Genomic DNA, 23,428 nt, shown 5'->3' on the forward strand with positions numbered 1-23,428 from the left:
CTTTCTGTCACCTGTATCACTGCAGTAAATGTGATGAGACCATTTCTGTCTGGCAGAAAAATGAATATTTATTTGGTGATGTCTTTCTAGCTGCAAAGCACATGAGCAGCCTGTGTGGAAACTCTGGTTTCTAGCTGAAAAGTAAGTAGTGCTTTTAAGTGGAGTTCATCTTGGACACCATCCAATATAAACTTGACTTTGAGAAGTCAAGATTGCTCCTGATTTCAATCCTAAAATTTCTTCTCTTGTGGAACACTAAATATCCCCCACTCCAATAAATAAAATATACTAAGTTACCTATTAAGGTAAAGCGTATTGTCCTCCAGATATTTATAACCACTGTCCTACTGTTTTCATTTTAGCAAGGATTTCTAATTTTGCTCTTAGCTAGATTTGTGCTCAAATGTGCATTGGTTTCCCCGACACAGAAAATTAAGAGGGTCTAAGAAGCAAGGGGTTATTTGGGGGGGTGTGATAGCTGATAGTGCCAAATTCCCTTCACCCTCTGTTTCCCAATACACACATGTTCAGTGATAAATGATAGAGCAGTTTGTTCAACAGGGCTGCGTATACACCACAGGGTTCAGTTGGCAGGGAAAAAATGTACTGTCTTATCTGAGCCAATGGCATGCAATGCAGAAAATTTGGCTTAGAGGTCAAAACAACAGATTTAGAATTATTGCTTTGGCATAAATGTCTCATTTATCTTCTTGTTTGTTACAGGACAGAGGCACAAACAAGGCAGCCTTTTGCAGAGAGGGAGAAGAAAAAAACTTCAGGCTTTTTCTGCAGGATTAGTAATAAATGATATTTGCTTTACAGGAGGACCACAAAAGTAGGTTAAAAAAACAAAAAAAAGCCCTGCCTCCAAAGGCCTTGAGCTATTTCCTGCAATCTCAGGTTGTCTGTTTCCGCCTTGGGGTTTGGGGTTTTTTTTTTTTGCAGCTTGTTGGACAAAAAGTTGTAGCTATCAAATGGTTTGTTACACGTTAACAATTTTAAATTACAGCACTACTTTATAGGTATATATATTCAGGACAAAAAAGACACTTGTGTATTTACCATTTATGTAGTGAACAGACTTATAAATTATATTCTTTTAACTAGATTGTATCACTCTTACTTGCAGTGTTAGTTTTAGTGTTTTCTTGTGGATTCTATCAGGTTTATATCCAAATGACACAGGTTCCCAGGAAAGCAGACCTTTTTGCCCTGCTAGCAATGTAGTTTAGAGTGTAAGAGTCTTGCACTTGAGCCACTTGGTCCTCAAGAGGAAATCTGAAAGCTAAAATAGTGCAAGGAAAATGTTAGAGATGGCTGGGAAGGAAATCAGTAGGTGAGGAAGAAAGTCAGAAAGAAAGAACTGGTTGCAAGGTGATTTGAAGGAGTGTTTGATATTGAGCTACAAAAGGAGGGCCAAAATGAGGAACAGATTTTGACTCCTTATTGCAAAGTGTTGGAAACCTTGCATGTTTGCTAGATTACAGAATTCCGTCTTTGACACATCAACATCACTGCATTACTTTGTTTTTCTTTTCTATTTTTGCAAGCTCAGATTAATGTTGATGTCAGTGTAGGGGTTAACAGGCTGCCAGGTTAACAGACTTTGAAAGCTGGCTGCCTCTTGCCACCCTCTGGGTATATATATTTTATATTTAATATTTCACTACATAGTTGTGTTTAGAGGTATCATTTACTGAACTAGGTAGCTAAGCTATCAAAGCAATGTTTTCTGCAAGCATAATGTTCTGCTTGGGCTAATTAGTCTTGCTGCAGTGATTATAAAGCATGGCTACTTATAGCAATGCAGTCCTTGGGCTAATTATGTTGAATAAACTTGCCCTGTATTGGTATGCAACTCCTAGAAAAAGAAGGCCATGGTTTTTATTTGCACTGTTAAATGGCTTCAAAAGCAGAAAGTCATCTTTTTCTACCCATGTGACTTAATCCCAGACAGCAGGATAGTCAGCCTTGCTAAGTGAATTTCCCCACGTGTGGGAAACAGAAAGGTAGAAACTTCCACAGATAATAAAGGGTGTGATTTGCAACCTTGGAAAAAGGTTGGATTAATGTAAGAATAGAAGTACACAGATATTAAACAGAAAAATTATAGACTTATGTTTCTATAGTTGTAAGTAGGAATATGCCCTAAGTAAGTAAGAAACTGTATTGGACAAGATGGTAAAGAGTTTTATAGTGTAATAGTCTAATTGTATAGAGTAAGCTAAGAGTTTAGGTGCTACAATAGAAGCATATGTGTGTACGTGCAACAGTAACTCATTGGATAAAAGCATGCAGTGCGGCAAAATTAAGTGAAGGTGATAGGTCAGAAAAGCAAAATATAATTTGTAGCAACTTTCTATTGGACTAAAACATTGTATACTGCTTTATAATGAAGTGTCCCCTGACTACTTTTTGAGCTGTGGCTGAATTCTTGCTTCTCTAAATCTCATGCCTTGAGTCTGATATATTTTGAAACATTTAATCGTCCTTAGCACCATCGTAGTCCCATCCCTTCTTTTATAGCAATAACAGTACTCACAGCCACATATATGTGTATGGTTATCTTCAGATGCAAAAACTGCCATCTCTTCTAGTGGAGGCAGAACTTGGTGCCTATAATTGGATAAAAACCCACCACACCAATCAACTTGCTTGAGAAATGTGCTAATCTTCAGAGTGGAGAGTGCAAAGCATTGCCAGTAATCCATCCTCAGCATCCCTTCAGTAAAATTATCATGCCAGAGTCTGCATAGTAAACAATATAATTTTTTAGCAAAAATCATGTCAGGAAAGATTCATGTGCGCCTGGGTTTACAGTTTAGGGGACAGGCAATTCATCAGTACATTTTTCTGTTTCAATCTAAATTGCTGTTATATTCTTGCTGACTTTTTGTTTTCTGTCTCAGCTCACTGGTGAAAAATCCTGTTGTTTGTCACAAGAAGTGCTTGCTATAGATGAGAAAAGCCAGGGCAGCTTTTACAGTAACATGACAGTACTTGTTTCTCTCCTGGCCACATTTCAGGGCAGTAGTGATACGAGGCCTGAGCTGAAGGGGCTTTGGCATGAATCAGCTGTTCTCAGTGGATATCCTTGATGGAAAGGTGCAGATGTTCAGCTTCTCAAGGGGATGGATGCAGTCAGGGTTTTATCAGTGTAATAGTGGTTTCGGTCAATTGCATGTGTTTTAGTGCTGGCTTAAAGTCTGAAATCATCAGGACAATGTGAGGAGGGAAAAAAAGGTTGAAATCTTTAGTGGAATAAATTTCCAGTCCTTCTAGTCCTTCTATTTTGCAATGTCATCTTCAAAGTACTGTTTTCTGTGAAGAACAGGCATAGGATTAATTGGTGCTGTAAAGATTTTAGTGGGTCTCTTACAATGTTTGAATGATACTTGTGAGTAATTTTCTGAGCCCTTTCCATAACCAGAGAAATATTAAAATTACTCTCTCATGTAGTTTCAACACACAGTTACATTCACTGAGGTCACAGAGATTGCCTCCCCTCCTTCCTCCTCTGAGGCTCTGTGTTTCAATGAGGCACTGGGTGACAGGGTGGGAGGCCAGCTCTTGATAGCCGCTTGGTTTTGGTGCATTTTGGGGAGCAGGGCAGCAGTCTCCAGAATGATGCAGAATGTCTGAGCACTGGGATGAAAGCCAGTTATTGAGCAGGGATTATCTGAATCAAAAGGACTGTTTTGTCCCCAAATGACTGTGTTTTACCTCTGAATTTTGACTTCTAGGGGTTTTCCCTAAAAAGAAGAATGCAGTTTGCATTCTTGCAGTTTGCAAAAGAGAGATGTTGCTCAGTTGTGTGGTGTGCTATGTTTTTGCTATGTTTCTGTCGGGGATCCATTTCTGCCCTCACCTGTGGTTGTGTTGCGATGAGAGGCAGCTGACCTTTCTTACTGACCTTTCTTACATGCATGTATTGCATGTTTTTGGCTTTCAGGCATTTGATCATCTTCTGAGAGTTTTGAGGGTTTTTTTGCTTGGGTTTGTTTGGTTTTTTTCCTACTGCTTCAAATGTATGGTGAGAGCAAAGAGGGTATGTTTTGCAATCTTACCATACAGCTAAGTGTAGTTGAGAGAGACTGAACATCTTACCTGGTAATGGAGTTACCTCTCAGAGATATCCTTTCCTCCTGCCCTTGGTTTCAGCAAGACTTTGGTCTGTCCTGGGATATCTGCCAATTACCTGATTTGGAGGATGTACAGTCATTGAAGTGACCCTTTCATGCAGGCTGAGTTCTAGAGCAGATTGGAAATACTGACGCTTCTGTGTCAGCCTCAGTGCTGCATCCAGCTTTAACGGTGACCAAGAGAAATGGGACAGATAGCAGAAATTAAACAGAGCTGTCTGAGGTCTGTCCTAGTCTGCTGCACATGGTGGGAAACCATACTGCCTGTCAGCAGAGTGTCCACAGAGGGTTCCCAAAACACACGTGCTGGCTGAATTTAACGTGCCATCAGTAATCACATATCCAAGTTTATGTTACAGCTGTGGTACTTGAAAAAGCTGATTTTTGTAATGGCAGAGGCCCAGGGCTGTCAGTGTGGAAGGGACCCAGAAGAAGCTGCCAGTCAGCAGTGATTTTTTGCCTATCTGCTGTGCAGATACCATAGGGAGTTCCGTGGTGCTTAGATAAGTGACAAGTGAAGCCCACACGCTGCCTCTCCAGCGGTGCAGCAACCCTGGCTGTGTATTCCTGTAGAACTCTGGGATCAAAACATGGCCCTGTTTCATTGTCTTCATTGAGGAGCTATCTCTTGTCTTTGAACATGGGTTTGTGATCCTACTGTTTTTAATAAATAATGGAAAAGCAACTTCAAAAAAGAAAGTTAAGCCCAAATCCTTAGCAAGCAAAATGATGCATCTCTCAGGATCCTCCCTGCCAAGGACATTGCAAGTCCCTGATTAAACTCTCTCTGCATGGTCTTCAAAAGGAGAGAGGCATAATTTGAGAAAACAGTGGACAAAAGCACTGGTATCCTAGGAGTACAGTGCGATGGTGAGCCTAATATCACCTGCAAAGTAAAGTATGTTTATTTTAGCATAAAGGCACTAGTGACTAAACTTGAAATATTTTGAAATTGGTGCTGAAATGACCTCGAGGTCATCCTGAAGATCCACAGCTAAACAGATTAGACAGGCATGTGAGGGATGAGCAGTACATAAAAGCTCAGGTCTTAAACTTCCTGTCAGAGAGATGAACAGCATACCTTGCAAAAACAAGTGAAGACAGTAAGTTTGAAATGCCAAAGAATTTTAATTGTCTGAATCTTTTCAGATATGAGATTAGTTAAATTCACGGTGAAGTGAAAGTGAAATACAGTCAGGAGCCAGCAGCATAAGACATGTAGTAGAACAATTGATCCTGAAAGCAGTAAGCCATGTATTAAATATTCCTGGGCTTGTCAAAGAATATTTCGTCATGACATGTATTGAAAGTAGGCAGTTATCAATATGTGATTCCTTATATGCCATTTAACTTCTCAATCTTTCCTTTTGGTGAAAATAAAACGGCATCTCCATGCGCAAGTGAAACCTCTGCCAGCCTGTGCTGGCGCAGTCAGAAGTATTGCTTTTGAGAGGGACTGTTTTAGTTTAAGGCACTATCCCATGGCAGGGAGCTCAGTGCAGGGACTGATGTCACTGCCACCCTGCTCTGCACTGTGGGGCAGTCCCAGTGCTGTTTGTTTTACTGGTGTGGCTGCAGCAAGAACATGCATTTCCAAGCTCCACCAGGACAGTCCCAGCACGGCCTGGGGAAGTGAGTTTTTCCTGCATCTTGCCTTCCCAATTGTATTATGAGAAAGTGCTTCCTCATCTCAAAGAGACGCTGGGAGAAGTTGAGAGCAGCAGGGAAGAAATGGGCTGTGTTTACATGAACCACTCCCACAGTGGTTGCAGAAGCACCTGGTTACTCATGGCTTTTGCTAATTTCCTTTCACATTTCTGCCAGGAGCTTAAAGACAGTCATGGAGAACTAAAAATAGTTAAAATGCTTACCTCTTCCCTAACAAAAGTAATTAAAAGTGCTCTTGGTGTCAGCAACTCTTCTTCAGGGACTTTTTTAATGCCAATGGCCAAATTATGAATCCTTTATAAAGGGTTTATCCTTCTGCTGAATGAGCTTACAGCAGAAGCCCAGACATAGCATGATGACTGTGGAACCTTCACTGGAGATCTGTTGCCATCAATCTTAACCTGCTAATGTCACCATGTTAAAAATACACTGGGTGCGGAATCGCTGGTAAATGCTTTTTTTGTCACCATGGAAGAATGATATTGTGGCAATGATCCAAACCTCATCTCTTCTGTTGGAATATCTGCTGCTTATGCACCAGGCCCTCATCTAAAGAAGTGTTTCTCGTTGCATGGCCCAATGTGTGTGTTTTTCCTCACCACTGTCAGCTCGTCTTTAAGAAGACACATTGCATGCAGGTGGAAAGTCACTTAGGCACCGGCCCGCTGTGCTGAGCTGGAGCCCTCGCTACCATGTAATTTAAAACCAAAGTTAAATGTTTTTGTTAGTTTTTAATTTTTGGGAGGGCCAAATCCCAGTGTGGCATTTAAATCAGTGGGAGATTTTCAAGAGTACTTTCTGCTGCAGTAAGCTTGTTATTAACTTGCTTAGGTCCACCCTTGACAAAGGTGATGCAAATCTCAAGTATTCCCATGCCTCTCCTGTCCCTCCTCAGAAACTGTGACTCTAGAGCTGCTAAAGAGCATGCCAGGCTTACCTGTGGACAGGCAGACACACAGGTGGGTTATCATGCCAATACACACCCTAGGTCATGAGCCACAAAGATTACATGTCCCAGATTAGACACTTTCTATTTTGAACTCTGGGTCTTGTTTCGGTTTCAGCGACCTTGGCAACATCAGGGCAGATGAGAAAAATCAGAGTGGGATGCTTTCAAGATTGTCAGGTTTTTTTCCTATCCAATGTCTGCATTGGTGCAAGGATGGGCTGGTGCCCTGGATCATCTCTGACCTTTAGGTTACTTGGTTGTCCCTAGCAGGGATTAGAAGAGAAGGGGGGACGATGACTATGACAGGGCCATGTGCTTTTGGCTCCTGCACTGGGCTGGTAAACACAGAGCTGGGCAATGTCCACAGTTTAACCACGAAGTTCCTTCACATGCAAACTAGCAGTCCTGTCTTCCGCCTGCCCTGCTGCTTGAGACCTGGATAGGGCACTAAAGGCTGCTGATGAAATGCTGGTCTGTCTCAATTCACTGGCAAAACTTTGGAGCTTCCCCAGAGCATCTCCATATCGCAAGGTGCTCCACTGGGACATTTCCTAGTGCAGCCTGGGGAAATGAGCTTTTCCTGCATCTTGCCTTTCCAATTGTATGATGAGAAAGTGCTTCCTCACCTCGAAGAGACACTGGGAGCAGTCCATCCGAGAAGTGGGCAGGGGGAAGCTGAGAGCAGCAGAGGAAGAAATGAGCAAGCAGAAGTTGTTTCCCAGCCTGAGGGTGCCCTCTGGTGTATGCAGTAGACTGTAACACTTGTTTCTTGAAGTGGGTTTATTTGGCTTCCTTCTTTCCCTAAAGCCTTGCAGCCAGCGTGGTTCAATGCTGAAGGCTGCTGAGTAGGGGCATAACATAAGGTGAGCCCCAGACCAGTCTCATCTGTTGTTCACATTTATACACCCAGCAGCTGACAATCACTTTTTAAATAATACTGGCCACATTCAGCATGTCAAGCAGGAAGCTTCTACGCCCCAGTGTCTCAGACCCAATTTCCTTTCAGCAGTGCCTGACAGGTATCCAAAACCAGCCTGCAGCAGGTCCTGCTCCAGCTGTGCCCAGGCAGTGCTGCTCCCCCTGCACTGGGCACTGTCTCCTGCACATGCTTGGGGCATGTGCAGAACCATTCCACTAACAGGCTTGCATTTCAAACTCTGGGCTCAATAGAGAAACTAGGCTGCAAAGAGGTAGGAGCAGCTTTTTATAAACAAACAAAACCTTTTTTGTTTTGGGAGAAGACAGGGCGTTTAGGAGTGATGGCAGTGTGAGTAAACATTCCATGATTACATGGAACTGAAAACAGATGGTGAATGAGAGGCATAAACACTAAAGCTGCAGTAAAATTTTTTCTTTAATAGTTTCAAAGCTTTTTGTTGGCAGCTGCAGTAACAAATGGGCTGGTAGGTAGCAGAGAAGCCTGTTGAGTGCTCTGGGGTTGCACTCTGCTGGGGCAGAGTGAGTGCTTGGGTATTACAGTGTCTTGTCTGGCAGCTGCTGCTCATTGCAGAACAGCAAGGTCGTGACATTTTGAAGAGTTAAGTCATGTGTGGGTCACTGTCTGTTTGCCCTTTCTTCTTTCCTCCTTGCTCCTTTCCTGGGGTGTTTTCCAGCATGAGCCAGTGTATCCTCCCTCACTCTTCCCAGAGTTACAGCATGTGGTAATCTGCTGGGGATTGGTCCAGGCTTGCAAAGCCACTACCTCCTATCCAAAGGTGGGATTTTTGTTGAGATCCACCAACTGAGATTCATCAGTAACCACCAGTAGAAGAGGATTTGGCAGGTCGCAGTCTGGGAAGACCCATGCTGGGGTTAGATGCTCTTTTCCAGCTGTGTGATATCTGTCCTTGGATGTTTTCATTGTTGTTTGCTTCTCAGCAGCCAGGTTTTGATCATATTTTCTCCTTGCTTTCTGCTGATCTTTTCCTTATCTCTTTGGTTTTTTGTTTAGGTCGAAAGCTGAGAGGAAAAGCCTTTTATTTTGTCAATGGGAAGGTATTTTGTGAAGAAGACTTCCTGGTAAGCACCCAGTTGACCCTTGTAATGGGACATCTCAATGTTGCCAGCAGACTCACAGCCTTTCTACCTGTCAGCTTTGCCTGTGTTTCACACACTTCCAGTCCAGCATCCTGCCTGGCCATTCTGCTCCAGCATTTTCCCAGGCCCAGCCCCAGCCATGGTGGCTGCCCACATGTGGTGCTGGAGGTAGTTGAGTGAGAGGTTTTGTGGCACAGACCTCTAGCTGAAGCCATAACCTGTTGTGATGGCTCCCTCAAAGCATTGTCTCCATAGCCATACTGAGGAGGCAGGAGTGAGATGAACAGCTACAGAAGAATGAATGGGTGAATTTCTTTTTCACCTAATGGTTATCTTAATGGATATCTTTCTGTTGCCCTCAATGCATTCTATGTGAGTGTACCTAAGCATGAAGCAACTCCACAGTCCTCTCTTTGGCTGGTGCAGATAAAAATCCATACACCCTTCTGCTCCTGAGACCTGGTAGATTAAAGCTTCCTTGAGACTTGAAAAAGTTGTATTTGCTTACTTATTGGTGAATCCTAGTGATTTCTGTCAAAGTTCATCTTCTTTGTTCTCCTCAGTATGTTCTACATATGATGAATATAAAAGGATTAAATGCACCTAAAATATTTCATTTTACAAGTTTGAATTTCCTTCATTCAGACAGATGATGTGCTGTGCCCAAGGTGCATGTCATGGACATGACAGACAGTTCCTTACCAGTAGATCTCAGCAAAAACAGCAAAACAGTTGCTCTGGGCCAGACTTGATTGCTATCCTGACAGAGAACTGGAACAATACCACTGACCTCAGAGGAGCTTCAACAGAATTATAACCATGTAACCAAAGAAAAATTTGGCTTTCCAGGCCTATATATACAGATATTGTGACATAAATATGTGATAAACACAAGTAGGTTCTTGTCTTGTAGATTCATGTGGCATGTATAAGCATGTAAATAAATCTTATTAGTATCTGCCTTATTTGCATGTGCATTTATGGTATTCTTTAATACTTTAAATTAAACTTAGATTTTGGACTTGGAAGTTACAGGAACTTGTAATCTTTCTGAAACTGGGAAGTCAAAAGTATAGATAGAGTATCAGATAGAATATCATATGTCAACACCTTTATATAACAAAAAAAGCGTTGGAAAGTTTAACTTTTCTGTGTAAGGAGCACAGAAAAAGAACCAATAACAAATATGCAAGTAACACTCCACAAAGTACAAACAAAGTGCATTGTTGTTTATGCTTCAGTGGCCTTGTGAAATTTTAAATGAATTCTTTTTTGTCCTTGCAGTATTCTGGTTTCCAGCAGTCCGCTGACAGGTGTTTCATTTGTGGTCATTTGATAATGGACATGGTAAGTGATAATTGTTTTAGGAGAAAAAGCTCCCACTACGTTTTAGAATAATGCATTAAAAGCAAAATATAATCATATCCAATGCTGTTATCATTTGGTAGTTTGCCTAGTGTGAGACTGGAAGAAGGAAAATCCACTGAGCTTTTTGTTGATTTTTTTAAGGAAGTGAGGCTGGCACCCACTGTACGTGATGCAGAGACACTGCTCTGTCTGTTTTCAATGGGTGTTGAAAAGCAGAACCTCCAGGCCTTTTATCCCTTTTTGGACTTCTCTGGACAGTGCATTTGTAATCCTGTTGATGCTTCCTGCTCAGCAATGCCATGGCCCTGCAGTGCTCCCTTGCTGTGAGCCATCACTGCAGCTCTCTCAGCCTCATCTTTCCTACAGTAAAGCTGTGGCTTCCTATGTGTCTTCTGGATTAAGTCACTTCCTTGTTGTTTTTTGTGGGTACTGGTACTCTGGGGAGCAGGTTTGACCCAGAGTGTGTGAACCAGACCTCAGTTCAGATCTGTGAAGCAGCACTAGCCTACAGCAGGTACTATCCATTGCAGATGTGCATGGGGCTGGGGGATGCTCAGGGGGTCAGCATCCAGTTTTAGGAAGTTCAGAGGGAGACCAGTATAGCTGGTGGTGTAAGACTACAGCTGAAGCAAAGAAATTAGGGATTTCTGGTTCACAGCATGCCTCCCAACATTTTCTAATGCTTATCATTAATTATCTTTGTTTACTTGCTTGCACTGGAAAGCATTACAATTGGAAGCTGTTTCCTACTCAGAAGTCTGATCCTTCTACTGATGGACCATGGTATTCCAGGTAGTGAATTGCAGCTGTTGAGTTCAACAGTTTCCATACTCTGTGCTAATTAGAAAGCCAGACGAGCGAGTACAAAGCCCTTCAATATCTAAGGAATTATGAAAACTTAGCAATACTGCTAGTTTCAACTTCTCATGGAGAATATAAAAGTGTATTTCCTTTGTTTGGCTGGTACATCTTGCCCTGTGATCTTGCTAAGTATTTTCTACTTGTTGACTTCAGAAATTATTTTCTTTCCTTTAAATTCTGTCACTTCTATCCTTTGTCATGCTAAATACCTTAACTGAGTCTCTAGATTATTTTCTTATCCATGCTAATAATTAATACCTCTAGAGTCAGATGCTATATATTGATTCCAGCTACCCTTTCCATCCTTATTAACTGATTTTTCAGATGAGACAGGGGAAAAAAGATGCAGCCCTACTGATGAATATGCAGCATTATCTGGTGTAAAGCTGTGTGTTTACTGTTTTAACCTTTATTGGCTCTTCATGTGCATTTTTCCTTTCTCTTGCTCTGTTGCAGATCCTGCAGGCTCTAGGGAAATCATATCATCCGGGCTGCTTCCGATGCGTCATCTGCAACGAGTGTCTGGACGGTGTGCCATTCACTGTAGACTCTGAAAACAAAATCTACTGTGTCAGAGATTACCACAAGTAAGGGCAAGAAAACCAGCAGAGATGTTCCAAGCTGCAAGCCCCTAATTTATCTTTTCAGCTAGTTAGGAGTGCAGATTAGTAAAATAGGGACTGGGTTAGAAGTTTGAGGATGGGGCTAGTCCCTAGAAATTCCTCCTCTCTCCTCTTACCCAGCTGTTGACTGCTGTGTAACTGATGAAGTCAAATAACCTCTGGGCCCCTTCTGTAAAGCAGAGAGAGTGAGAAATAGTGCTTCTGAAGTGTTCAGTGATGTACAAAATTAGTCTGCTTTAAGGAAAGCCTGTGAATGCCTGTGGAAATCAATGTGATTTCATTTTTGAGTAGTTGAAGGGCTGAATTTGACTTTTAAAGAATTGCCACTGAACCTGCAAAGCACAACTTTTACCCAGTTCTAAATTAAACAACTGAAAAATCCACTTTAAAAATCACTTCTTATTTAGACTGTAAAATAAAACGGCTGTGCTCTTGGCTGGTAGTTATGGTATTAGAGCTGCACACATTTAATATGTCCTTTTGGCTTACTTTGGTCCTTGCTCCATTTTCTGAGCCGAGAGAGTATTAAGTGTTGCACAGGCAGCCCTTGGAACTCTTCTGTGTTGTGCCAAGACTAAAGTTGTTACAAACCTGTTGCTAAGATTAGTGCCCTTAAATGCCAGCGTTATTCTGAAATAATTAATATTGCCTTGCAATTTAATTTAATTAATTATTGTGTTATAAGGCCTTAAGAAACTGTGCAGTTATGTGATATTTTCTCAAAATTTTTCTTCCCAGAGGCTGCCACTTCTTTTAATGTATTTTTCTGGTGGAAGTCCTGCTCAGTTCCTCCTCATTTTCTTTTCCAAATCTCTCAGTAGCAGCCAATAATTTTATAGGGGAATTTTGTATTTTTTCTGGCACTAAGTCTAAAATATGAGGTCTCTTTTTGCCTGATAGAGCAACATGTGCCAAGCATTACTTAAAACAAATGTGAAAATTAATTTATGATCTCAGGAGGCAAAGCTTTCCTATGGATAAGTGATTTACAGCTGCAGCTTTTCATGTTATCACTGAGAACATACAGACCTCTCTCTTTATGTTGATCCATAACTTGCCTTCAATTTCTCATTGCTCTTCCAGAGTTTTAGCTCCAAAATGTGCAGCATGTGGACTTCCCATTCTGCCCTCTGAGGTGAGAGCCTTTTATTCCATATTCCCTCAGCAGAGGAGTGTCAGGCCTTACTCTCTTTCAGGCTTGACCATGTGTCAAGACAAATGTGATTGTGGATGGGGAGAGATGGTCGCTTCCTCTGGAGTGAAACCATTTGGTCTAAGCTCATGCTCTATTCTTGAGATGTGACTTCTTTTGTTCAATGATGAAGCTTATTCTTCCTTGGCCAGGCTGCTTTTTTCATCTCCTGCAGGATTATGCTGCTGCTAGTTTTATGTTCAGGAGAATTTTCCATTATGTCAATAGATGCTGGTGGTAGTCATGAATGTCCTCTGTGTGACCACTTGAGACCAACTCATTTTAATACTTGGAGGAGATGAATCTTGGGCAAAACTAATTAAAAATGCTGAAAAATGTAATCTATTGAAATTACCAAGTCATTAATTTGTGATTTCTGATAGATATTACTGTTAAACAGGGAACATTTTTACGTTTCTGGTGTCACATTTTTGAGGATATCTGCAGTCAGTCAATGATGAAGCTTTACTGTAAAAATAACTGCAAGTGGCAGGATTTATTTGTGGTCTACAACCAGCTGCCCAAATGTATTTCCTCAACATTCATTTTGTTGCAGGAAGCAATCTACAGAGTGCATGTGTCTGATCCTGCTGTAATCCTTTGTAATTTCTGCTTTGCTCAAATGCTCACAGGGGTCTGATGAGACCATTCGGGTTGTGTCCATGGACAAGGATTACCATGTGGAATGTTATCACTGCGAGGTAGGTCAGCAGCTTTCTCAGGGAGTGGGTGTAATAGTCATAACTGCTATTATTTTAAGATTGAAATAAATCTCTTGCCTTACAATGGCAGTAGCTGAGCAATTCAAACTTTGCAGAGTGAGACCTTTTCTGTCGACTGAGAAACTTCCAGACTGAGGACAAAAGTTTTAGCAGCAGTGTGTTTCAGTTATAATTTCATTTGTTCTTCATAAAGTTACAGGCAACAAGTTAATTATTGCTTTTCAAATTTGGCAGTTTATTCATTAATGCAGGAAGCATGGTGACTTAGTAGGGTCTATTGCTTCCTTTCAGAAGCCTCAAGCTCCAGATCACATTAGTGTATCTGATTTCCAAGTCAGATTGTTGAAAAATGCTTTGGTGGTGACTGATCCTGTCGGGTTTAAGTTACCTTCACTCTCATGGGAAATGAATGTGTCTTTGGGGCTGAAGAAAGGATATGGCTACACAAGAAAAAAAAATCCAGGAGATGCCAGCTCTTAAAAACCATTTAGTCTCTGCACAGGGCTTCTCAGAAAGCCACCATACTTCTGCATTGAGAATTAAAATAAATAGTTGTCTTTTGTCACTGTGCTTGTAATACAGTGAAAAGAGGCCCTGACTCCACAAGCTGATTTCACATCAGTACAACTGTAATGTGAAGAGGCATCTCTTATCTCACACTGTAAGGAGACACGAGCATGTTTAAAATACAGAGGGTTGCACCTTACCATGAGATAAAGCTTATTCAATAAAACTGCTTTAAACAAATTTGTACAAGGCTGCCCATCAAAATGCCTATATCAGATGTTTTTCTTCTTGTGGTACATGCTGGACCTATTAGGAAGGAGCTGTTGGCTGAGTGTCATCTGTCCCTGTCACAAAATCACTTTTCAGGGAAGCCAGACCCCAGCTCACCCTGGAAGATGAACACAAGCTCTAACAATTTGCATGGCCTCTCTTTGCAGGACTGTGGGATGGAACTGAACGATGAAGACGGACATCGCTGTTACCCACTGGATGAACATTTGCTTTGTCACTCCTGTCACCTGAAACACATAGAGAATGGCACAACCCCAGCAGCTGCCTACCAGCACCACTATTAGTCAGCGAGGCCAGCATTGGAAAGCCAGGACAGAAGACTTGTTGCATCATTTCCCTCTCCCCACTTTCAGCTGATTTCCTGTGCATGTTTTTTGCCAGTCAGCAATATTCCTGTCAAGGGATATGAGAGATTTTTGCTGGATTCACCAAGTTTGTGTGTTTGTGGGTTTCAGCTGCATCAAACTATGTCTACTTGACCAAAAACATGGCATGTTACCTAAACTCATCCATTTACTTTAACGTGCCTTTTTCTGCCTCCTGGAGATTCCTCTGGGCTTATTTTGGAAGATTCTTCAGTGAAAGCACAATTTGCTCTTGTGGCTATGAACTCAGACCGTGCCATGCACAATTAAAAAGGCAGAGGCTGGCTTGCCTGCCTGCCTGCCTGCCTGCCGGGGACATTCCATCAGTCTACTGTTTCCTGAAAGCACATTTCATCAGGTTCCCTGGACAACACCCACCTATTAGTACCAGCTGTTTAGACTCTCATACTTTTTATCAATTCTTTAGGAAAAGAAGAGTCTGTGCAAAATGGCACACTCAGACCTTTTGGTTTAATGCCCTGAACTCCAGTATCATGTCTGACTGAAAAAGCACCAACTCTCCAAGCACAAACCAGGCAATGCTGTCTGGCAGTTGGAGGCAAACATCCCATTTCAAACAGAACAAAAAACTGGAACAAGCTAGGCTAAGCTAATGTAAGGACTTGGGGCCCAGGCTTGTGTGTCAGCCTGACACATAGGGGCCAGTCTTCTGTGTCAGAGTCTGAACAGTGGATCATATTTGGAAAGGAAAGGTCGAGATGCTGAAAGTGTGGACATGAGGGAAATCCACCCTCGTTCTTGCTTGCAGAGCTCACTTTTGAAAAAAGCTCTCCACACACAGACAGCTGCCTGAGTTTTCCAGTTTGTCCTCAAAGCTCAGCCCTCAGCTTGGCTATTCCTTTTCATGGTGTTTACCCAGCACAAAGCCATTTCATAGTGGTGCTTATTCAGAGCTCGGAGAGCCAACTTGAGATTGTTATGAGGGCTTTGTTACACAGGGATTTAGAGCCCAGCTCCACAACTCTTACTCAGATGAGCATATTGGCACAAACAGATTTGCTCCTATGAATAATAACAGCTTATCTGAGCAATGAGTTAGAGAGTTTGGCCCTTACTCTCCTTTCTGCTGAGAAAGCAGGAAGGCAAATTGTTTATTTTCTTAACCATGCCCCTCCCACCACACCCCCAACTTTATAGTCAAAGAAACCTGTTCCCTTCATATGTGTTACATATATGATAGGTGTGCCTGCAGTGCATGTAATGTACCTAGAAAAGCTGCACAGCCTGTCATGTACTGGTACTTTTGTTTAACAAAATCTTCTTAATTTAAAGCCTCAGATGCAATTGAGGATCTTAACTACTCTTTCTTTGTGTGGAATATTAGTTAAATCCTCATGTATCTATGCTGGGTTGGGATGACATTCTTGAAGATCTTTTCAGTATGGAAACAACAATAAATTAGCTGAGCCATAGCACTGGGACTCCCAAAATGTGCCCATGCTGAAAACCCATTACAGTTCAACCAAACCTCTTTTCTAATAGCAAGGATGTAGCTTGAACTTCACTTGATGTAGTCAGACAGCAACGTGTACCAATCCGGAGCAGCACAAGTGTCAGGTAGCAGCAAGTTGCCTGTGCTAATAAATCATCTTGCCATGGCTGAAATGTGAAACTGCCCCAGCCTCAGGAGCTTGGTGGGCTTGGCATGGAGTTTCATGGTAGTAACTGAGCATCCAGCCCTCTGCTCCATTCAGCTGCAAGTGCTTCCTTTCCGCTGCTCTTCAGCATGGGGATGGCAGCTCAGGGCTGGAGGCTGGTCCTGCCTGGAAGCCGTCCAGAGTTTTGGTGTAGCTTGGCTCTGTGGCACCATTTTTCCTGGAGACATACATCCCTTCAGTGAGTGACTGGAAGCTCAAGGGAGGGCACCTTGCCACTGTGAAATACATTTTCTGAGAGTTTTACCTGTGATTTTAGGGGAGGTAAAATTGACCCCAAATATGTGAGCCCTCCTAGAGCCTTAAATTTAGCCACCAAGTGCTGGTTGGGAAAGGTATGAAAGCTGACACGAAATAAAAGTAGTGCTGCATCCAAGCAGAATGGATCAAGGGCAACAACAGCAGGGCAGGTCCCATAGTGCTCTCCCTCCAGTGCAACTCATCAGCTTGTGTCCTGCAGCACAGCTAGGCTGGAGCAGGGAGGGGGTGTTCAAGGTGTGACTGTGATCTTAGGACTGTCTGAAGGGACTGAGGTGGAAAATAACAGCAGCTCACAATCCCTAGTAAATAATTCAAATAGTCCTGGGCAGGTGGTTCTGTGCCCTGGGCTGAACCTGGGTTTTTTGAAGTGAGCTGGAAACACCAGCCTTGGTCATCTGTTGCTGTCACAGAAAGACCAGCTGCTATGTAGTTCATGCTTTTGCTACCTCTTGATTTTTTAGATCAAGTCCTTGTACACATTTTTGGCCTTCATTTTGTGAAGATCTGAAAACACTAGTGGGACTGATACTTTCTTCTTAAACTGCAGTTTAAACTTCTGTCTCACCCTTGCAGCCTTCCCCACAACCTCAAAATAAGCAGGAGAGGAGCAGATGGGGAGGACAATTTTCCTTCAAGGAAAGCCTCAGGCGGGCAGTTTGTGGCAAGACCCTGCTTTGCATCACCAGGGAGTTTGGCCTCTGCTCCCTCTCAGTGTCTTCTTGTTACTTCTGTCAGCCATCCTGTGTCCCTCAGCACTAGGGAAATGGAGGCTGCCCTACTTCCAGTTTTGAGGTCCCCTATAAATTGTTAAATGCTAACACTCACCTTTCCTGTATTTACAAAGAGCTGGAAGTGACAGTGTGAAGCTCTTGAAAAAGGAGCCTGTGAGCTTGTGGTTTTGAAGCTAAAGTATCTACTGCACTGCCCTGCACCCCTGTGTGGGTGCTAACTTGCACTGCTTCTGTCTGGAGGAATTTGAATCCATTTAAGCTCAGTATTATTTCTCCCAGGCTGTGAGTGTTAGAGTTGTTGTCGATTTTCCCCAGCTTGTCCCCAGCTCTGCAGCTGCCTCACAGTGGGTCTGGCACAGGGGCAGGCAAGGGCATCCTGCACAGGCAAACCTTCTCTTCCTGACCCTCCACCAGGCATCTGTGGAGCTGCAAGCCCTCACTGCCTGCCTTCAGGCAGCTTCCCCAAAGGGAAAAATAGCTTTGGAGCTGGAAGTGTGAGGCTTTGTGTCCTCTGCAGAAGAATATTAAAAACAGGTTAAATCCCACCTCTGTCCTGCCTTATACACATTGGGTTTTGCTGTTCACATGAACTTTGTTGCCTTTTAATTTATTAAGAAGCTATGAAAAGTTAGTCTTGATTCCTCCCCCAGCAAGTTCTTCTGACTGGTTTTAAAGTAAAGGACCCTTGGAAGTCCCATTGTGCTGTTAAAGAGTACCTCACATGCAGATAGTTACTCAAGTGAATTCCCTGAAGTCTGCTAGGAATCAGAGCTTAAAAGATTTATTCGTTCAAATAATGCTGTTAAGTTTCCATTGCTTAGAATACAGAAACTCCTTTAAATAGAGAATTTTGTGTAAGAGCAGGGGGAAAGCCCCAGCTGCAGAAGCAGCAGACACTTTTGTGTAATTTAAAGTCTAAGAAGCACCTGGGATCAAAGAAATTTGGAAAACTGATGTTAAAACACAGGAAACAGCAGTTTCCAACATTCTGGTAAGGAACATTTGAAAAGATCTGTTGCTCTTCAGTTTCTGAATTTCATTTGGGGACTTTTAAAACGTTTTCCCAGTCTTTCAAAATTTAAATTTTTTTTTTTTTTATATAGACCTTTTTACTGCAAAGTGAATAGCTACTTAGTCTGGAAATTATGGAGTTTCATCAGCAATCAGGTGTGATGTGGCAGCCTTGAAAGAGGAAATCTGGGCTTCCAAGAGCTGGCATGGGTCTGGCTAGCCATTCCAAAGAAAGGATTATCTTTTTTTTTGGGAAAAAAAATCCAATGTGGGCCTCGATGTCTTGCTATGTGCTCACTTTTGGGGTGGTGTGTACAGTTGTGTCTGTGCCCATGGATGTGCCCAAGGACCTGCCTTTCACACCTCTGTGCCCATGCCAAGTGCTTGTAGATATGCCTTTTAAGCAACTTTCTGTGCATGAATGTAATAAGTTGACCCAGGTTTCATCACTGGGAAGTATCCCTGGAGTCAGTACCTGCGGGCAGGGAAGGGCTATGACCAGATACACACATCCCTTTCCCCCATTCTGTGAGTGCCTGTGCCACTGGGAGAAGCTGGGAAGATGTTTGCATCTCTCATCATCGCAAAGCATTTCTGCGTTCATTTTTTTTTTTCCATTTCTGCATCCTGCTGCTCACTGGCTGCAGTAGCCCTGGCTGTACTTACTGAACCTGACTGAACCTTCCTGTAACAAGCCCAGAGAGAGCTTGGAACTGCTCACCCACCCTTTTCCTAAGGAGAAGCAAAGCTTTCCTGAGCAGTAAAATCCTTACCCTGCTTTATTCCTGGGCAGCCAGAAGTTGATGAGGCAATATGCATCTGCAACACACTCAGACATGACAGGAGACAGGAAGAAACTGTCCCCACGTGCAAATACATGGCAAAGAGTCCTGTAAAGGCAGGAATGCCCTGCAGCCCTGGTGGAGGGATGAGGGCTGCAGTTCTGCCGGCACCAACCTTCCTCTCCAAGCAGCAGGTCTGCAGAGCATGGCCAGGCAGGGACTCAGGCACACACACACCTAGGCTTTGGTTTTCTGGATCTGGAAAGCAGATCCAGAGCCTGGCTAACAATATTGAATGGTACTAGTTATTTTATGTTTTCTTCAAAGCTTAGCTCCAGGAGAGAGTATTTTAGGATTTGTGCTGGTGTAACTAACCTTAGCCTCCTGTGAACACAGCCCTCTTTTCTTCTGTGCTGTTAAGTATTTATAAAGAATAAAGACCAGTAGCAGAACGAAGCCACTGGCCGGTTGTGATTTCAGTGAATAAAGACAGTATCTTAAGCAATGCTCAGATTCAAGTTTTTTCTCGACTTACAACGATTGTCACAGGGGAGGGGGAGTTATGCTGTGAAATAATGGTTTCCCAACCTCTTCCTTACTCCTGTACCCCACCTCAGCGGAGTTCACTGGGAATTTCCAGTCCTTTGCAGGCAGCTGGTATTTGCTGCAGCTCCATCAGAGGCTGTCCTGCTCTAGCATCCTTCTGGGGAGGCCCAGATCCCAGGCTGAGGAGCTGGGGAGGGATTTGCCACATGTGGGAGCAGGCTCTGACCCCAGCATGGGAGTCTCCTTTGCAGCACTGGGGACGATGGTTTCCTTAGAGGGTTTTGGCTAGTGTTCCTATGGCTCGAGGAGTCAGGCAGCCGCATGGTGTTAGCTACTAGATGCCTCACACCCGAAGACTAGATGTTGGCTAAGCAGCACCACAGCAGCTTGGAGCTATCAGCTAAAATGAAGCAAATAAAAGGAATAACTAATTATAGTTCCCCCTCCTTGGGGTAAGAACTTGTCCAAACCGGGGGCATGGCAACCAGAGAGCTGAATCCGGTGGGCACCTGGCCAGGAGGTCAGGTTTGCTCCTCATCAAACACCATGGCCTGCAGGGTCAGCAAGGGTGGCCAGGTGGCCAGCAACTGTCCCCATGCTGGGGGGCTGCCAGGAGCAGGGAGCCCTGTTAACACCACCCAACCCTGTGAGGTCTGGAGACCACCGCATTGGGGGCAAGAAGGTGGCAGCAGTGGGCCTGTGCAGAAGCGTGAGGGGGCTGTGGGCATCACCCGCGGCTTGAAGTGCAAGAGAAAAAATGAAAAATATCGAAGGGAAAAAAGTGAGCAGCCGAGCCAGCCAGGAGTCGAACCTAGAATCTTCTGATCCGTAGTCAGACGCGTTATCCATTGCGCCACTGGCCCTGCCCGAGAGTGGAGTGCTGCCCCCGCATACTTCAGCACAATACACCCGCGCTGCCTCAGCCAATGGCGGCGCCGATGAGCCTGTCTGGCCCCGCCCCCTCCTGCCATAGGCGGTGCCCCGCCCTGGGCTCGCCAGCGCGCCCGCGGAGCTTTGTCCCGAGCGGGGCTCCGTCGCTCCGGCCCAGGGATGCGTCAGTCGGGCAGGGAGGGAGCGGCCGGGTCGGAGCGGAGCCGGTCGGCCGGGGACAGCCCGAGGGAACGGATGGCGACGGCGGCACCGGCGGGAACCACGGCGGCGGCGGCCTACGCCAGCCTGAAGCTGTGAGTGACCCGTTGGGACGGGGGTGACGCGACTCTGGCACCTGCCGAAGTGGAGGGAAAGGGAAGGGAGGAGCCGCCGGTGGAGTGACGGTCGCCCTTCCCTTGCTGTCCCCTGCTCTCCCCCGTCTCGTCCTCTGCCCTTTTTTGCCTATCTCGGGTCCCTCGCTCAGCTGAGTGTCCTCGAAGGGCTTGGCCTGGGAGGGCAGGAGGGGAAGGGCGGACTTTGGCCGCGGACACTCCTCTGTCGCCGTCCGTCCCACAGCGCTGCGGGCGGGCGGCTCCCGTGTCTGTTTCGCTGTCCTCCCGCGTGTCCGGGAGGTCAATGCCTGCGAGGCTTCCCTTGGCCAGAGCAGCCAGGGCTGCCTGCCGGCTGTGGAGGCTTCCTCTTTGGAGCCATTCCAAACCCACCTGGAAGCGTTCCTTTGTCACCTGCTCTGGGTGGCGCTGCCTTGTTAGAGGGATTGACCAGGTGATCTCCGGAGGTCCCTTCCAGCCCTGACAATTCTGGGATTCTGCCTTCGTGCTGGTAGGTGGCTGCCGTAGGGGCTCGGGCACTACTGTGTGTGTGCAGCGCCGCTTGCCAGCAGAAGGTTCCCTCGGCGTGCTTGTCCATCGGCTTTCGTGACACAAATGGGCTTTTTTTTGTGGTGCGTGATGATTTTGATGCCAGCTGATGACTGAACTTTGAGGGCTTTAAACTTTCATGACTGTCCCGTGCAGTACCAGCTGTGACTTTTACGAATAAATTCTTCTAACTACCTAGTGTGATTTTTTTTATTAAAACACATTTTTTAGGGGAGACTGTAAGCCTTTGAATGTATGGGTATGCCACATGTTTGTGTGCTGCCTTTAATACAGCAGCAGAAGTTGCATAACCAAAAGCAGTGCAAAGTTAACACTGCAAGAGGCATCTCCATTATAAACCCTCACACCGACTGGTTCAAACTCCCAAGGATATTGCTTTGAGCATGAGACTCTTCATGACTGAAGCCAAAAGTGAAGTGCCTTGTGTGTGCTAAATGTGTTCCCAGGCTTTTGACCTCTAAACAGTGTCTGGAAACTCCATAATTGAGTTACTGATGCCATTTTTAGGTAGCAGTATCTGAAAGTGACTCTTAAGCCTGATTTAACTGTACTTTATGCTCTGTTAAATTTCATTTGACTGTCATCTTTTGGAATCAGTGCAAACAGGTCTTTTGGAGGTCTGTATAAACAGTTTGCCATAATGCTGTTACATGTTTCAAAGTCACCAGGCTTTTTCTTTTGTTTAGGTAGTTATGTCAGGGTACACTGACCCTGGAGATAATTGAGTAGTATTGCTGAACAGTAAGATCATCGGTGGTGGCTGAAAGACTTGCTTGGCAAAAAGCTGCTATTTTTTCCCCCCCTTTTTCCTTCCCTTCTCTTGTCACTTTAGCAGTATTTGTCTTTCTTTAAGCTTGTCTTGTGATCTTTTTGGCTGGAGAGGAGAAAAGGTGAGTTGTGTGAATAGCAGTTATGTTGTGGCTTTTAGTGTACAGTTGTTCTTACTGAGATTTTTTTCAAGCAAAAGCCCTTTTGTGGACACAGACTAGTAAAGAATTCTCTCATTCAAATTTGAATCTTGGCTAAAAGTAAGCTTTGATCTTTTTAAAACAAGGCTGTCTCAGATGTAGTTTAACATGAGTTTTTTCATAAACATGAAAACAGAATTGTCTTGTGCTCTGAAAAATCAGGTTTTTTTCTTTTCTTGTTGTTACACCAAGCTATGATAATGGCTGCAGCCTTTCTACCAAGCATTTGAAGATATAGGGCCATAACTTGGGTGATGAGTCAAGCCTACCACGTTGTCAAGGTCAAAGGAGAATGTTTTTACAAAAAATCCAGACTAGACTTCAATTTGGGGATTTGGTGGTGGCAGCCTTTCAGTTTGGGTTTTTAACAGATTACTCACTCTCAAGATGGTAAGGTCAGATTCTGCAAATGTACCTTTTCTGGCCCTGTATGGCACCTCCCTGATTTGAGTGCTCTGCAGGGCCCAATTCTGTACATCCAGCCACAGATTCTAGCTCTCAACACGAACCTCTTATGTTCTTCACCTTATCAAAAGTAGTGGTTCATGCCCTTTGTGCTTTGACCAGTATCATCACTCAAGTTCAGTAGTAGTAGTAAAAGTGCTGATGTCTGGCATTTGTGCTGCTTACTGAGTTACACCAACAATTATTGGGAAAACTATGAATCTGAAAACTGCTATCTATAGTTGTCACTTCTGTCATTGCATTGTTTAATTAACTTCTTCTGGTAGCCTCGGGAATAAATTGTAAAATTCAAATGGCCATTGCAGGTATTTTGTCCACAACTAGCAGTGGAGTTGCCAGTCCCGTTAATATATACAAATATATACAGTAATATATACAAACTGATTGTTAAAGGTGTCTGCAGAATAGAGAAAATTCTGGCTGTTGTTTTGGCTCAGTTAAAAATCACCTTTTTTTTTTTTTCTTTGTGCTTGGATTCCTTGTCTTAAGTGATC

The 23,428-nt window shown here is 43.8% G+C and overlaps 2 protein-coding genes across 2 annotated transcripts in view; both read left to right on the forward strand.

The window, feature by feature from the left end:
- LIMD1 (LIM domain containing 1) overlaps positions 1–19,691 on the forward strand; it is a 33,008-nt gene extending 13,317 nt beyond the window's left edge. Inside the window, exons 3-8 of the mRNA XM_079301315.1 lie at positions 8,711–8,778; positions 10,081–10,143; positions 11,482–11,612; positions 12,732–12,783; positions 13,473–13,541; positions 14,507–19,691. Of these exons, the coding sequence (XP_079157441.1) occupies positions 8,711–8,778; positions 10,081–10,143; positions 11,482–11,612; positions 12,732–12,783; positions 13,473–13,541; positions 14,507–14,644 (521 nt within the window). The 3' untranslated portion in view covers positions 14,645–19,691. The remainder of the gene's footprint in view (positions 1–8,710; positions 8,779–10,080; positions 10,144–11,481; positions 11,613–12,731; positions 12,784–13,472; positions 13,542–14,506) is intronic.
- Positions 19,692–20,709: 1,018 nt separating this feature from the next.
- The window catches only part of SACM1L (SAC1 like phosphatidylinositide phosphatase), a 30,804-nt gene continuing 28,085 nt past the window's right edge, over positions 20,710–23,428 (forward strand). The window contains exon 1 of the mRNA XM_079300291.1: positions 20,710–20,916. Within this exon, the coding sequence (XP_079156417.1) occupies positions 20,783–20,916 (134 nt within the window). The 5' untranslated portion in view covers positions 20,710–20,782. The remainder of the gene's footprint in view (positions 20,917–23,428) is intronic.

The sequence above is a fragment of the Erithacus rubecula genome (assembly GCF_903797595.1).
Source record: "Erithacus rubecula genome assembly, chromosome: 3".
NCBI classification, from domain to species: Eukaryota; Metazoa; Chordata; class Aves; order Passeriformes; family Muscicapidae; genus Erithacus; species Erithacus rubecula.